This window comes from Sphaeramia orbicularis, unplaced genomic scaffold, assembly GCF_902148855.1.
Source record: "Sphaeramia orbicularis unplaced genomic scaffold, fSphaOr1.1, whole genome shotgun sequence".
Taxonomy (NCBI): domain Eukaryota; kingdom Metazoa; phylum Chordata; class Actinopteri; order Kurtiformes; family Apogonidae; genus Sphaeramia; species Sphaeramia orbicularis.
In genome coordinates this window covers 98,702-115,870 of record NW_021941661.1, presented here as the reverse complement: position 1 = coordinate 115,870, position 17,169 = coordinate 98,702, and the positions used below count along the sequence as shown (strand labels likewise).

Sequence of the window (17,169 nt, the reverse complement as noted above, 5' to 3'; positions counted from 1 at the left end):
GTTATATTGTAGTTATGGTTATAGTTATGGTTACAGTTATAGTTATAGTTATGGTTATAGTTATGGTTATGGTTATGGTTATAGTTATGGTTGTGGTTATAGTTATAATTATAGTTATAGTTATAGTTATAGTTGTAGTTATAGTTATGGTTATGGTTATAGTTATAGTTATGGTTGTGGTTATAGTTATAATTATAATTATAGTTATAGTTATGGTTCTAGTTCTAGTTCTAGTTCTGGTTATGGTTATAATTATTTTTATGGTTATAGTTATAGTTTTAGTTATAGTTCTGGTTATAGTTATGGTTATGGTTATGGTTATAGTTATAGTTATAGTTATGGTTATAGTTATAGTTGTGGTTATACTTATAGTTGTAGTTACAGTTATGGTCATAGTTATGGTTGTGGTTATAGTTATAGTTATAGTTATAGTTGTAGTTATATTGTAGTTATGGTTATAGTTATGGTTACAGTTATAGTTATAGATATGGTTATAGTTATGGTTACAGTTATAGTTATAGATATGGTTATAGTTATGGTTATATTTATGGTTGTGGTTATGGTTATAGTTATAGTTATAGTTATGGTTATGGTTATGGTTATGGTTATAGTTATGGTTGTGGTTATAGTTATAATTATAGTTATAGTTATAGTTGTAGTTATAGTTATGGTTATGGTTATGGTTATGGTTATGGTTATAGTTATAGTTATGGTTGTGGTTATAGTTATAGTTATAATTATAGTTATGGTTATAGTTATGGTTGTGGTTATAGTTATAGTTATGGTTATGGTTATAGTTCTAGTTCTAGTTATGGTTATGGTTATAATTATTTTTATGGTTATAGTTATAGTTTTAGTTATAGTTCTGGTTATAGTTATAGTTATGGTATAGTTATGGTTATGGTATAGTTATGGTTATGGTTATAGTTATAGTTATGGTTGTGGTTATAGTTGTAGTTGTGGTTGTAGTTATAGTTGTAGTTGTGGTTGTAGTTATAGTTATGGTTATAGTTATAGTTATAGTTATAGTTATAGTTATAGTTACAGTTATAGTTATAGTTATGGTTATAGTTATAGTTCTAGTTATGGTTATGGTTCTAGTTCTAGTTCTAGTTATGGTTATAGTTGTAGTTATAATTATAGTTAAAGTTAAAGTTATAGATATAGTTATGGTTATAGTTATGGTTGTGGTTATAGTTATAGTTATGGTTATGGTTATGGTTATGGTTATAGTTATATTTATGGTTATAGTTATAGTTGTGGTTATACTTATAGTTGTAGTTATAGTTATGGTTATAGTTATGGTCATAGTTATGGTTGTGGTTATAGTTATAGTAATAGTTGTAGTTATATTGTAGTTATGGTTATAGTTATAGTTATGGTTATGGTTATGGTTATAGTTATGGTTGTGGTTATGGTTGTGGTTATGGTTGTGGTTATGGTTATAGTTATAGCTATAGTTATGGTTATAGTTATAGTTGTGGTTATAGTTATAGTTATGGTTATAGTTATGGTTGTGGTTATATTTATAGTTGTAGTTATAGTTATAGTTATAGTTATAGTTATAGTTATGGTTATTTTTATGGTTATAGTTATAGTTATGGTTATGGTTATGGTTATAATTATAGTTATGGTTATAGTTATAGTTATAGTTATAGTTGTGGTTATAGTTATAGTTATGGTTATAGTTATGGTTGTGGTTATATTTATAGTTGTAGTTATAGTTATGGTTATGGTTATGGTTGTAATTATATTTATGGTTATAGTTATAGTTATAGTTATGGTTATAGTTATGGTTGTGGTTATAGTTATATTTATGGTTATAGTTATAGTTATATTTATGGTTATAGTTATGGTTATGGTTATAGTTATGGTTGTGGTTATAGTTATGGTTATAGTTATAGTTATGGTTATGGTTATGGTTATGGTTATGGTTACCACCCCCCATCCCACCAAGCCCAACCCCCAAACCCCACACACACCCCAGTCCCCCACTTACCCACAGAAGCATATGCACACACACCCACTGACTCCCAGACATACACACCACCCATCCCACATGTTCGACCATTCACACACACACACACACACACACACACATCTACATGTACACACATACCCACACATGTACCCACACCCATCAACAGCCCCTCCCTCCCACCTGCACACACACCAGACACACGTATCCAGAGCCCCCCCCCCCCCCGCAGCGAGCAGCACCACCGCAAGTTCCCCCAAGGAGCGGGACCCGAGCGCAGCCCCAGCACCAACTGCAGCCCAGGGCAGTAACACCAGCCGCCAGCAACCGCCACACCCCCGATGCCCACATACACACATCTTTCCTGGTCCCAAGACAACCTGCGGCGGGCAAGAGAGCGGCTAACCCAGCCCAGCCCCCCCTCCCTAACCACAATCCCCATGCACACACATCATTCATCAGAGGGCGGCACCCCCCCAGCAATGCAGCCAGGTGAGCCCCAAGCCAATGTTCCAATGCGCCCCCCCCCCGCGGGCCCCCCGCCCCGGTTGGCATCCATGAAACAGGGGTGTGGGAAGACCCCCCCCTCCCCCTCGCCTCCCCACCTATCAGTGTTTTGAAGTGTGAGGTGTGTATGATAGCGGTTAAAACTGAGGAGCAGAACTGCGCACCACTGAGGGCGACACCACACAGGCAGCCCCACCCACTGGCACGGCACCGCCCACCAGGCGCCATGCAGCCCGCCCCCCAAAAGTGAATGTGTGAGGAAGTTTCCTCCCAGAAGACGAGCCAGCCGACATTTGGCACCCCCGTGCCCCAGTACCCGTCCCCAGGCAGGGGCCGCCAAGGAGCGGGGCGGCCCAGAGACCCCGGGCACCCAGCGACCGCAGCCAGAAGGCCGCCGCCCCCCCAGAGGCCACTCACACACTCAATCATCCTATGCAGTCGAGGGGGCATGTACCCAGGACCAGCTGCCCCAAAGCCCCCCAGACAGGCACAGGGACCCACCAGACTCCACACCCCCCCAGTCTTACATGCACTAGGGATGCAACGATCACCGGCACAGCGCCCCCCGCAGCACCAGAACCTGCGACCAACACCCCCACCCCACGTCCCAATCGCCACCACAGCTGCACCCAGAGAGAACCCCCAGCGACCCCCCCCACCCCCACAGGGACCGCAACCCCCCAGGCACACCTGCAGTCCCCCTCCCCCACCGCCACCACACCACAGCCCCCCCATTCACCAAACATACATGTACATCCACACACACACACACACCTGCTCCATCAGCCCCCACACACACACACACGCACACATGCACATACACACACACACCAGCACACACACACACGCACACACCAGCACACACACGCACACACCAGCACACACACGCACACATGCACATACACACACACACCAGCACACACACGCACACACACACATGCACACACACATGCACACACACACACACACACACACACACACACAGTTAGACAATGAACACACTCAACCATTTAAGTAAATGACTGCGTTTCCAAACTCCTCCCACATTGGCAGCTCTAATCTAATTGGTTTGTCTTCCCTCTGTCGCTTTTGGCTGTGTGTCCTGTACGTCTGACACACACACACACTCACACATAGACACAAATGCGTGCACACACATACACACATTCTCACACACACACCACGACTCCCGGACACCAGGGCACGCACCCGCCCACCCCCACAATGGCAAGTCCAGGCCAGCCCAGACACCCCAGCACATGCCACCCCCACCCACCGGGAGGGGCAGCATCCAGACCCCAGACCCCAGGACCCAGGAACCCCACCCCCAACCAGCCCAGCCATTCGACCCGGGGGATGTTGGCCACCGACCCAGGCCCAACCCGGAGCCGCCCGCCACACCACCAGAGGGCAACCCCGGGAGCGGGTCCACCCCCGCCCCAACAGGGACCAACACCGAGCCACCCCCAGAGCAGGGACGTCCAGACCTTACTCCGAGGGACCACTGGTGACCCGTAGCCCCATGACACCTCCCACTGGCCTCCTAACACTCAGAGCGATGTGATATGAGACTGGTCCAGACTGGTCCAGACTGGTCCAGACTGGATCAGACTGGTCCAGACTGGATCAGACTGGTCCAGTTGACTGTTTCAGAAGCAGATACTGTCTCATCACTGATGTGATCTAATAGAAGGATCTAAACTGGTTAATGCTCACACTGGCTTTTGTTTTCCAGTTCACAAGGAGCATTATAGTTATAGTTATAGTTATAGTTATAATTATAGCTAGAGTTAGAGTTAGAGTTAAAGTTATGGTTATAGTTATAGTTAAAGTTAAAGTTATAGTTATAGTTATAGTTATAGTTAAAGTTAAAGTTAAAGTTATAGTTATAGTTAAAGTTAAAGTTATGGTTATAGTTATAGTTAAAGTTAAAGTTAAAGTTAAAGTTATAGTTATAGTTATAGTTATAGTTAAAGTTAAAGTTATAGTTATAGTTATAGTTATAGTTAAAGTTATAGTTATAGTTAAAGTTAAAGTTATGGTTATAGTTATAGTTAAAGTTAAAGTTAAAGTTAAAGTTATAGTTATAGTTATAGTTAAAGTTAAAGTTATGGTTATAGTTATAGTTATAGTTATAGTTAAAGTTATAGTTATAGTTATAGTTAAAGTTAAAGTTATAGTTATAGTTATAGTTAAAGTTAAAGTTATGGTTATAGTTATAGTTATAGTTATAGTTATAGTTATAGTTAAAGTTAAAGTTATAGTTATAGTTATAGTTATAGTTAAAGTTAAAGTTATGGTTATAGTTATAGTTATAGTTATAGTTAAAGTTAAAGTTATAGTTATAGTTATAGTTAAAGTTATAGTTAAAGTTAAAGTTATAGTTATAGTTATAGTTATAGTTAAAGTTAAAGTTATGGTTATAGTTATAGTTATAGTTATAGTTAAAGTTAAAGTTAAAGTTAAAGTTAAAGTTAAAGTTATAGTTCCCTCCGCCAAGGAGGTTATGGTTTTGCCAGGGTTTGTCTGTCTGTTTGTCTGTTTGTCTGTCCGTTAGTGTGCAACATAACTCAAAAAGTTATGGACAGATTTTGATGAAATTTTCAGGGTTTGTTGGAAATGGGATAAGGAAGAGATGATTAAATTTTGGTGGTGATCGGGGGTGGGGGGGCCAGCGGGGGGGCCCATTTCCAACAAACCCTGAAAATTTCATCAAAATCTGTCCATAACTTTTTGAGTTAGGTTGCACACTAACATGGGGGGGGGCACTGATTAGCCTTGGCGGAGGTCTGCGCTCTCCGAGTGCTTCTAGTTATAGTTATAATTATGGTTATGGTAATAGTTATAGTTATAGTTATGGTTACGGTTATAGTTAAAGTTGTGGTTATAGTTATAGTTATAGTTATGGTTATAATTACAGTTACAGTTATAGTTATGGTTATAGTTATGGTTATGGTTATGGTTATAGTTATAGTTATAGTTAAAGTTATGGTTATACTTATAGTTAAAGTTATGGTTATGGTTATAGTTAAAGTTATGGTTATGGTTATAATTACAGTTACAGTTATAGTTATAGTTATAGTTATGGTTATAGTTACAGTTATAGTTATGGTTATAATTACAGTTACAGTTATAGTTATGGTTATATTTATGGTTATGGTTATAGTTATAGTTATAGTTAAAGTTATGGTTATACTTATAGTTAAAGTTATGGTTATGGTTATAATTACAGTTACAGTTATAGTTATAGTTATAGTTATGGTTATAGTTACAGTTATAGTTATGGTTATAATTACAGTTACAGTTATAGTTATGGTTATATTTATGGTTATGGTTATAGTTATAGTTATAGTTAAAGTTATGGTTATACTTATAGTTAAAGTTATGGTTATGGTTATAGTTAAAGTTATGGTTATGGTTATGGTTATGGTTATGGTTATAGTTATAGATATAGTTATGGTTATAGTTATAGTTAGTGTCCATAACTTTTTGAGTTATGTTGCACACTAACGGACAGACAAACAGACAGACAAACAAACCCTGGCAAAAACATAACCTCCTTGGAGTGGGGGGGCCCACGGGGGGGGGGGGGGGGGGGGGGGCACTGATCAGCCTTGGCGGAGGTCTGCGCTCTCCGAGTGCTTCTAGTTATAGTTATAATTATGGTTATGGTAATAGTTATAGTTATGGTTATGGTTATAGTTAAAGTTGTGGTTATAGTTATAGTTACGGTTATAGTTAAAGTTATGGTTATAGTTATAGTTATGGTTACAGTTACAGTTACGGTTATAGTTATAGGTATGGTTATGGTTATAGTTATAATTATGGTTATGATTATAGCTATGGTTACAGTTATAGTGATAATTGTAGTTTTGGTTATGGTTATAGTTATAGTTAAAGTTATGGTTATAATTATAGTTATAGTTATGGTTATAGTTAAAGTTATGGTTATAGTTATAGTTATAATTATGGTTATGGTAATAGTTATAGTTATGGTTATAGTTAAAGTTATGGTTATAGTCATAGTTATAGTTATAGTTAAAGTTATGGTTATGGTTATAGTTATAGTTATGGTTATAGTTATAGTTATTTTTATGGTTATAGTTACAGTTATGGTTATAGTTATAGTTATTTTTATGTTTATAGATACAGTTATTGTTATAGTTATGGTTATGGTTATAGTTATAGTTGTAGTTATAGTTATGGTTATAGTTAAAGTTATGGTTATAGTTATCGTTATTGTTAAAGTTATAGTTAAAGTTATAGTTATAGTTCTTGTTATGGTTATAGTTATAGTTATTTTTATGGTTATAATTAAAGTTATGGTTATAGTTATAGTTATGGTTATGGTTATATTTATAGTTATGGTTATAGTTAAAGTTATGGTTATAGTTATAGTTATAGTTATAGTTAAAGTTATGGTTATAGTTATAGTTATGGTTATGGTTATAGTTAAAGTTATGGTTATAGTTATAGTTATAGTTCTAATTACGGTTATAGTTATGGTTATAGTTAAAGTTATGGTTATGGTTATAGTTATAGTTATGGTCATAGCTGTAGTTATAGCTATGGTTATAGTTAAAGTTATGGTTATAGTTATGGTTGAAGTTATGATTATGGTTATAGTAATAGTTATGGTTATAGTTATAGTCAAAGTTATAGTTATGATTGTGGTTAAGATTATAGCTATGGTTATAGTTATAGTGATAATTGTAGTTTTGGTTATAGTTATAGTTACAGTTATAGTTATAGTTATAGTTATAGTTATAGTTATAGTTATAGTTATTGTTATTGTTATGGTTGTCGTTTGCTTTTATGAACAGGAATTGACCATATTTAGACAAATATGGGTGAAGCTGTGGGAGGAGTCATGAGTTTAAATAAAAAACAAACAAACAAAAAATACCCCTGAAAGTCCTCTGAAAGCTGTCAATCACACCTGTCAATCAACCACACCATGTCCTGATTTAGGTCCTGATCCTGGTCCTTGTCCTGATCCTTGTTTTAGTCCTGCTCCTGGTCCTAGTCCTGGTCCTTGTCCTGGTCCTAGTCCTGGTCCTGGTCCTGATCCTTGTCCTGGTCCTGGTCCTGACCCTAGTCCTGATCCTAGTCCTGTTCCTGATCCTTGTTTTAGTCCTGCTCCTGGTCCTGGTCCTTGCCCTGGTCCTTGCCCTGGTCCTTGTCTTTGTCCTGGTCCTGGTCCTGGTCATAGTCATGGTCCTGGACCTGGTCTTGGCCCTAGTCCTGGTCCTTGCCCTGGTCCTGGTCGTAGTCCTGGTCTGTGCCCTGATCCTGTCTCTGGTTCTGGTCCTGGTCCTAGTCCTGGTCTGTGCCCTGATCCTGTCTCTGGCCCTGGCACTGGTCCTGGCCCTAGTCCTGGTCCTGGTCCTGGTCCTGGTTCTGGTCCTGGCCCTGGTCTTGGTCCTAGTCCTAGTCTTCACCCTGCCCCTGGACCTAGTCCTGTCACTGGTCCTGGTCCTGGTCCTGGTCCTACTCCTTGTCCTAGTCCCAGTCCCTGTCCTGGTCCCGGTCCTGGTCCCGGGTCTTCTGGGTCCATATAAGACCCTAAAACCAGAATGAACCGTGTTGGATGGACACCAGCTCCTCCCATTGGTCCGGGTCTAGGTGGGCTCCTCCTCGTTCTCCGGGAGGAGGAGGTCCGTTCCGGTCCGTTCCGGTCCAGTCGGTCTCCTTCGGGCTCGGCGGACGGATGGATGCGGGTGCGCGTCTGTTTTTGCGCGTGAACTTTCCAAAGTAACGGAGCCGAAAATGTGGACGCGGATCGGACGGACCGTGGGGGGTCTGCGGGTCCTGCGGGTCCTGCAGGTCCGGGTCCTGCTGCAGATGATGGTCTGGACTCCGGTGAGTCTGAGCACAGAGCGGACCGGGTACTCCGGTGCCGGGACCAGAACCGACGGTTTTAATCCGGTCCAGATCCAGACTGAGGCGGATCAGGTCTTCATGGATCTGGACCGGATTGAATCCACCTGGACCCGGAACCGGGTTCATCTGAGTCCGTTTCGACGACTTTCAGTTAAAGATAAAATAATTCAACTCATTCATCAGATAAAAAAAGCCTTTCTTTTTAAACTGGTCCCATTTGAACTCAGATGAAAAAATCCAAATATTTTTTTGTTTTTGTTCAAATCTGGACTTTGATTTAAATTCAGTTTTATTGATTCAAACATCAGTAAATAATGATCAGCTTTTCATTTGATCTCATATATTTTATCAGTACATGTTGTCATTGGGACTTCAGTTTATTTAACTTTATTTTCTGGTTTTTTATTTGTAAAATATTGAATAAATAAGAGTAAAGAACAAATTCATGTTGAATTGATCTGTTTTATTGATTATTGATGGAGATCAGTGTCCTTGAGTGTTGACAGATACTTCTAAATGAAATGTATTATTATTATTATTATTATTATTATTATTATTATTGATTTTTTTTCATTCTTTAATCAGATGAATTTAAACTAAATGACCACAGTTCAGTTGATCTGATGGGTTTCATGTTTAGAATATATAAATATATAAATATATAAATAATAGTGTTTTCCTTTGGACTCAAACCCATTGGTATATACACACACACACACACACACACACACACATATATACACATACACACATATATATTTTCACTCGTGGTCCACAGTTTTAGACCAGCCCAGTTTGTTCCAGTTTGGTCTGTAAATTCCTTCAGTTCCAGTGAACAGCTGGAACTGGTCCAAAGGTCAGAGTGAACTGACAGAGGAAAAAAACGGTGAGGTTCAACAAAACTGAAAAATAATGTCCACTTTGAAAAGGAGGGTGGAAAGGACAGGACTCAAAAGCAGGTGCAGAAGGGAAATAAACCGATTTATGAACAGGAACGACAACAGAACCGTGGAAACATGGACTAAACAGAACCTGAGTCAGAGTCCAGAGTGAGGAAAAGTCCAGCTTTGGAACAGGTGGAGAAGATGCAACAGAGCAGCGCCGCACGGCTGCAGCAGCAGGCCTCCAACCGGCTGAAGGAGGAGGGGCTGAAGGAGGAGGGGCTGAAGGAGGAGGGGCTGCAGCCGTACGGCGCAGCAGGAGGTTCTGATCAAGGACGATGTGGAGAGGGAGGAGCCAGCGTTCAACAGCAGCGCAGACTGCAACAGGACCCCCCCACCAAGACCAGAGCCTCCACAGGGACCAGAGCCCCCACAAGGACCAGAGCCCCCACAAGGACCAGAGCCCCCACCAAGACCAGAGCCTCCACAGGGACCAGAGCCCCCACCAGGACCAGTGTCTCCACAGGTACCAGAGCCCCCACAAGGACCAGTGTCTTCATGAGGACCAGTGCCCCCATGAGGACCAGAGCCCCCCGGGGACCATTTCCCCCACGAGGACCAGAGCCCCCATGAGGACCAGAGCCCCCATGAGGACCAGAGCCCCCACAAGGACCAGAGCCCCCACCAAGACCAGAGCCTCCACAGGGACCAGAGCCCCCACAAGGACCAGAGCCCCCACCAGGACCAGAGCCCCCACCAAGACCAGAGCCTCCACAGGGACCAGAGCCCCCACCAGGACCAGTGTCTCCACAGGGACCAGAGCCCCCACAAGGACCAGTGTCTTCATGAGGACCAGTGCCCCCATGAGGACCAGAGCCCCCCGGGGACCATTTCCCCCACGAGGACCATTTCCCCCACGAGGACCAGTGCCCCCATGAGGACCAGAGCCCCCACAAGAACTGAGGCATCCTGGTAACGGGGCGCCCTGGCAGCGTGGACAGCCTCTTGGCAGAATGGTGTGGACAGCCTCCGGACCGGGACGTGGAAGAAAAAAACCCTTGGGATCTGGACATGAAAAAACCTCCAGACTGGGACATGAATAAAAATTCCCTGGTTCATGGATCACCCAGGCGGTGGCAGACAGGACTAGGGCCGGACCCATGACTGTGACGGACTGAGACAAAGCAGAACTACGGACTGACAAGAAAACACCACGGGATGAAACTGAGACAGGGACACGCAAAAGGACCAGACCGGGACAGGGGAACGCGAGAGACATGACCGTGAACGTGAAATCTGCCGGACGAGACCGAACTTCGGGGAAAACTGCCAGACGGCGTACTAACCTCGGGGTGGTACTAAGGAATCTGGGACTAAGGCCAAACAGAAGGACACGGGAAGACAGGTGAAGGACTTAACTGAAACTGAAGTACATGAAGGGAATGACTGATGAGCTGAACTGAAGAAAAGGGCTGAAGAGAAGAAGTGTGGACAAGAAGAGAAGACTTCCAGGGTCAGGTCTGATGGGTCCAGTTGCAGCTAAAGCCATTGGTGAGACTTCAGAATCACAAACAGAGGCTTGTCTGGACCAAGAAACAGCACCAGTGGAACTACTGAAGACTGGAAGAAGACTAGTGAAGACTACTGAAGACTGGAAGAAGACTACTGAAGACTACTGAAGACTGGAAGAAGACTACTGAAGACTACTGAAGACTGGAAGAAGACTACTGAAGACTACTGAAGACTGGAAGAAGACTACTGAAGACTATTGAAGACTGGAAGAAGACTACTGGAAGAAGACTACTGAAGACTACTGAAGACTGGAAGAAGACTACTGAAGACTACTGAAGACTGGAAGAAGACTACTGAAGACTATTGAAGACTGGAAGAAGACTACTTGAAGAAGACTACTGAAGACTACTGAAGACTGGAAGAAGACTACTGAAGACTATTGAAGACTGGAAGAAGACTACTGGAAGAAGACTACTGAAGACTACTGAAGACTGGAAGAAGACTACTGAAGACTACTGAAGACTGGAAGAAGACTACTGAAGACTACTGAAGACTGGAAGAAGACTACTGAAGACTACTGAAGACTGGAAGAAGACTACTGAAGACTGGAAGAAGACTACTGAAGACTACTGAAGACTGGAAGAAGACTACTGAAGACTGGAAGAAGACTACTGAAGACTGGAAGAAGACTACTGAAGACTACTGAAGACTGGAAGAAGACTACTGAAGACTGGAAGAAGGGCTTATGGACTGATCAAACCTGTAACTGTTCAGTGTGTTCAGTGTAAACTCTTCCTCTCTTCCTCCTCCTCTCTCTTCTCTCTTCTTTCAGCTGTTGTCCTGTCAGTCTCCTCTCCTCCTCCTCTATGACCTCCTCTCTTCCTCCTCCTCTCTCTTCTCTCTTCTTTCAGCTGTTGTCCTGTCAGTCTCCTCTCCTCCTCCTCTATGACCTCCTCTCTTCCTCCTCCTCTCTCTTCTCTCTTCTTTCAGCTGTTGTCCTGTCAGTCTCCTCTCCTCCTCCTCTATGACCTCCTCTCTTCCTCCTCCTCTCTCTTCTCTCTTCTTTCAGCTGTTGTCCTGTCAGTCTCCTCTCCACCTCCTCTATCACCTCCCCTCTTCCTCCTCCTCTCTCTTCTCTCTTCTTTCAGCTGTTGTCCTGTCAGTCTCCTCTCCTCCTCCTCTATCACCTCCCCTCTTCCTCCTCCTCTCTCTTCTCTCTTCTTTCAGCTGTTGTCCTGTCAGTCTCCTCTCCTCCTCCTCTATGACCTCCTCTCTTCCTCCTCCTCTCTCTTCTCTCTTCTTTCAGCTGTTGTCCTGTCAGTCTCCTCTCCACCTCCTCTATCACCTCCTCTCTTCCTCCTCCTCTCTCTTCTCTCTTCTTTCAGCTGTTGTCCTGTCAGTCTCCTCTCACTCCAGCTGTTTTCTGTCCTAAACTCTTCTTCTTCTTCTGTTGTGTCTGTGCTTCTTCCAGACCTCTTCTGTCTGCATTTCCAGTCCAGTTTCAGTGCCTTTGGATGTTGAAGGAAACTGGACTTCCTGACACCTGGACTTTCTTGGACATTTCTCTGGAGGACACACCTCCATTTTTCCCTCTTCTGATGCTCTGTCTCTCTTCTCTGGTTCATTCCTTTTCCTCTTTTCCATTTTTACAGTACCACACTCCTTTCTTCAGTCCAGTCCTGTTCCAGTCCTGCTCCATGGGTCTGGTACCACAGTGTGTTCCACACTCCTGTTCTGCAGACACAGGGGGTGGAAGGAGTTCACAAACGTTGAATACATATATATATATATATATATATATATATATATATATATATATATATATATATATATATATATATATATGTGTGTGTGTAAGGGTTAATGATATGAATCCAATCTGAGCAAAGTTCTGAGGGTACCCCCTGGTTCTGACGGTCCATCCTGGTTCTGACAGTCCATCCTGGTTCTCCTCAGGTCCAGTCCATCCATCCAGACTGTGCTCTGGTTCTTCAACACATGAATGTCCAGGACGAATGCCACCGGATCCTCAGAGACGAGAACCGGCTCCCCAACAGGACTGGTGAGTCCACATGGATCCACCAGGGTCTGTTTACATGTTTAACCCCTGGTGGACCGGGTCTCACCAAGACCTTCAGTACCTGTATCTGTACCTGTACCTGTATCTGTACCTGTATCTGTACCTGTATCTGTATCTGTACCTGTACCTGTACCTGTACCTGTACCTGTACCTGTATCTGTACCTGTATCTGTACCTGTATCTGTATCTGTATCTGTACCTGTATCTGTACCTGTATCTGTACCTGTACCTGTACCTGTATCTGTATCTGTATCTGTATCTGTATCTGTACCTGTACCTGTACCTGTATCTGTACCTGTATCTGTACCTGTACCTGTACCTGTATCTGTATCTGTATCTGTACCTGTACCTGTACCTGTATCTGTACCTGTACCTGTATCTGTACCTGTATCTATACCTGTACCTGTACCTGTATCTGTACCTGTACCTGTACCTGTACCTGTATCTGTACCTGTATCTGTACTTGTACCTGTACCTGTATCTGTATCTGTATCTGTACCTGTACCTGTACCTGTATCTGTACCTGTATCTGTACCTGTACTTGTATCTGTATCTGTATCTGTACCTGTACCTGTATCTGTACCTGTACCTGTACCTGTATCTGTACCTGTACCTGTATCTGTATCTGTATCTGTATCTGTACCTGTACCTGTACCTGTATCTGTACCTGTATCTGTACCTGTATCTGTATCTGTATCTGTATCTGTACCTGTACCTGTACCTGTATCTGTACCTGTACCTGTACCTGTATCTGTACCTGTATCTGTATCTGTACCTGTACCTGTACCTGTACCTGTATCTGTATCTGTACCTGTACCTGTACCTGTATCTGTACCTGTATCTGTACCTGTATCTGTACCTGTACCTGTACCTGTATCTGTACCTGTATCTGTATCTGTATCTGTACCTGTACCTGTATCTGTACCTGTACCTGTATCTGTACCTGTACCTGTACCTGTATCTGTATCTGTACCTGTACCTGTACCTGTATCTGTACCTGTACCTGTACCTGTATCTGTACCTGTACCTGTACCTGTATCTGTATCTGTACCTGTACCTGTACCTGTATCTGTACCTGTACCTGTACCTGTACCTGTACCTGTACCTGTATCTGTATCTGTACCTGTACCTGTATCTGTATCTGTATCTGTACCTGTATCTGTACCTGTATCTGTACCTGTATCTGTACCTGTACCTGTACCTGTACCTGTACCTGTATCTGTATCTGTACCTGTACCTGTATCTGTACCTGTACCTGTACCTGTATCTGTACCTGTACCTGTACCTGTACCTGTATCTGTACCTGTACCTGTACCTGTATCTGTACCTGTATCTGTACCTGTATCTGTATCTGTATCTGTATCTGTATCTGTATCTGTACCTGTACCTGTACCTGTATCTGTACCTGTACCTGTATCTGTATCTGTATCTGTACCTGTACCTGTACCTGTATCTGTACCTGTATCTGTACCTGTACCTGTATCTGTATCTGTATCTGTATCTGTACCTGTATCTGTACCTGTACCTGTACCTGTATCTGTACCTGTACCTGTACCTGTATCTGTATCTGTACCTGTATCTGTACCTGTATCTGTATCTGTACCTGTACCTGTACCTGTATCTGTACCTGTACCTGTACCTGTACCTGTATCTGTACCTGTACCTGTACCTGTACCTGTATCTGTATCTGTACCTGTACCTGTACCTGTATCTGTACCTGTACCTGTACCTGTATCTGTACCTGTACCTGTACCTGTATCTGTACCTGTATCTGTATCTGTATCTGTATCTGTATCTGTACCTGTACCTGTACCTGTATCTGTACCTGTACCTGTATCTGTATCTGTATCTGTACCTGTACCTGTACCTGTATCTGTACCTGTATCTGTACCTGTACCTGTATCTGTACCTGTATCTGTACCTGTACCTGTACCTGTACCTGTATCTGTACCTGTATCTGTATCTGTACTTGTACCTGTATCTGTATCTGTATCTGTACTTGTACCTGTATCTGTATCTGTACCTGTACCTGTATCTGTACCTGTACCTGTACCTGTACCTGTATCTGTACCTGTATCTGTACCTGTACCTGTACCTGTATCTGTACCTGTACCTGTATCTGTACCTGTATCTGTATCTGTATCTGTATCTGTACCTGTACCTGTACCTGTACCTGTATCTGTACCTGTATCTGTATCTGTACTTGTACCTGTATCTGTATCTGTATCTGTACTTGTACCTGTATCTGTACCTGTACCTGTACCTGTACCTGTACCTGTACCTGTATCTGTACCTGTATCTGTACCTGTACCTGTACCTGTATCTGTACCTGTACCTGTATCTGTACCTGTATCTGTATCTGTACTTGTACCTGTATCTGTATCTGTATCTGTACTTGTACCTGTATCTGTACCTGTACCTGTACCTGTACCTGTACCTGTATCTGTACCTGTATCTGTATCTGTACCTGTACCTGTATCTGTACCTGTACCTGTACCTGTACCTGTATCTGTACCTGTATCTGTATCTGTACTTGTACCTGTACCTGTACCTGTATCTGTACCTGTACCTGTATCTGTACCTGTATCTGTATCTGTATCTGTACCTGTACCTGTGTGGTTCTGTGTGGTTCTATTGGTTCTGTGTGGTTCTGTGTGGTTCTGTTGGTTCTGTGTGGTTCTGTTGGTTCTGTTGGTTCTGTGTGGTTCTGTGTGGTTCTGTTGGTTCTGTGTGGTTCTGTTGGTTCTGTTGGTTCTGTTGGTTCTGTTGGTTCTGTGTGGTTCTGTGTGGTTCTGTTGGTTCTGTGTGGTTCTGTGTGGTTCTGTGTGGTTCTGTTGGTTCTGTGTGGTTCTGTTGGTTCTGTTGGTTCTGTGTGGTTCTGTGTGGTTCTGTTGGTTCTGTGTGGTTCTGTGTGGTTCTGTGTGGTTCTGTGTGGTTCTGTTGGTTCTGTTGGTTCTGTGTGGTTCTGTGTGGTTCTGTGTGGTTCTGTTGGTTCTGTGTGGTTCTGTTGGTTCTGTTGGTTCTGTTTGTGCTTCCAGACTCTTACAGAACAGGTTTTTCTTCCTCTGGTCCGTGTTCTGTCGGTTCCGTCTGTTCCGTCCGTCCGTCTTGTGTCTTTGGCTTTAATCTGGTTTCACATATTAAACTGAACGGCTCCAGTGGGACCAAACAGATCTGGATTTAATAAACAAGCTGATGTGATGAAGGAGAGCACCAGGAGGACCAGGAGGACCAGGAGGACCAGGAGGACTAAGACGACCAGGAGGACCAGGAGGACCAGGAGGACTAAGACGACCAGGAGGACCAGGAGGACCAGGAGGACTAAGACGACCAGGAGGACCAGGAGGACCAGGAGGACCAGGAGGACTAAGACGACCAGGAGGACCAGGAGGACCAGGAGGACTAAGACGACCAGGAGGACCAGGAGGACCAAGACAACCAGGAGGACCAAGACGACCAGGAGGATCAGGAGGACCAAGACAACCAGGAGGACCAGGAGGACCAAGACAACCAGGAGGACCAAGACGACCAGGAGGATCAGGAGGACCAGGAGGACCAGGAGGACTAAGACGACCAGGAGGACCAGGAGGATCAGGAGGACCAGGAGGACCAAGACGACCAGGAGGACTAAGACGACCAGGAGGACCAGGAGGATCAGGAGGACCAGGAGGACCAGGAGGACCAGGAGGATCAGGAGGACCAGGAGGACCAGGAGGACCAGGAGGACCAGGAGGATCAGGAGGACCAGGAGGACCAAGACGACCAGGAGGACTAAGACGACCAGGAGGACCAGGAGGACCAGGAGGATCAGGAGGACCAGGAGGACCAGGAGGATCAGGAGGATCAGGAGGACCAGGAGGACCAGGAGGATCAGGAGGACCAGGAGGACCAGGAGGATCAGGAGGACCAGGAGGATCAGGAGGATCAGGAGGACCAGGAGGACCAGGAGGATCAGGAGGACCAGGAGGACCAGGAGGACCAGGAGGATCAGGAGGATGGGGGTGGGGGACAGAATCAGGGAGGAGGTTGTGCAAACGTAAACTTCAGCTGTTGTGTTTGATTTAAACTCTGTCTGTTTAAAGAAAGAAAAGAAGGAAACATCCACAAATACTGAAACCTGCAGGATGTGGATCCTCAGGCCCAGGCCCAGGTCCAGGCCCAAGTCCAGGCCCAGGCCCAGGCCCAGGCCCAGGCCCAGGTCCAGGCCCAAGTCCAGGCCCAGGTCCAGGCCCAGGCCCAGGCCCAGGCCCAAGTCCAGAGGACTGCTTAACTGGTCTCCTGAACCTGGTTTCACCTGAGTGGGTCAGACCGGAACCAGTGAAGGACTA

At 43.8% G+C, this 17,169-nt stretch overlaps 1 protein-coding gene across 1 annotated transcript in view; it reads left to right on the top strand.

Moving 5' to 3' along the window:
• Positions 1–8,295: 8,295 nt before the first annotated feature.
• Positions 8,296–17,169, top strand: part of LOC115416745 (pituitary adenylate cyclase-activating polypeptide type I receptor-like) — a 46,533-nt gene continuing 37,659 nt past the window's right edge. The window contains exons 1-2 of the mRNA XM_030130599.1: positions 8,296–8,347; positions 12,718–12,823. Coding sequence (XP_029986459.1) covers positions 8,330–8,347; positions 12,718–12,823 — 124 coding nt within the window. The 5' untranslated portion in view covers positions 8,296–8,329. The remainder of the gene's footprint in view (positions 8,348–12,717; positions 12,824–17,169) is intronic.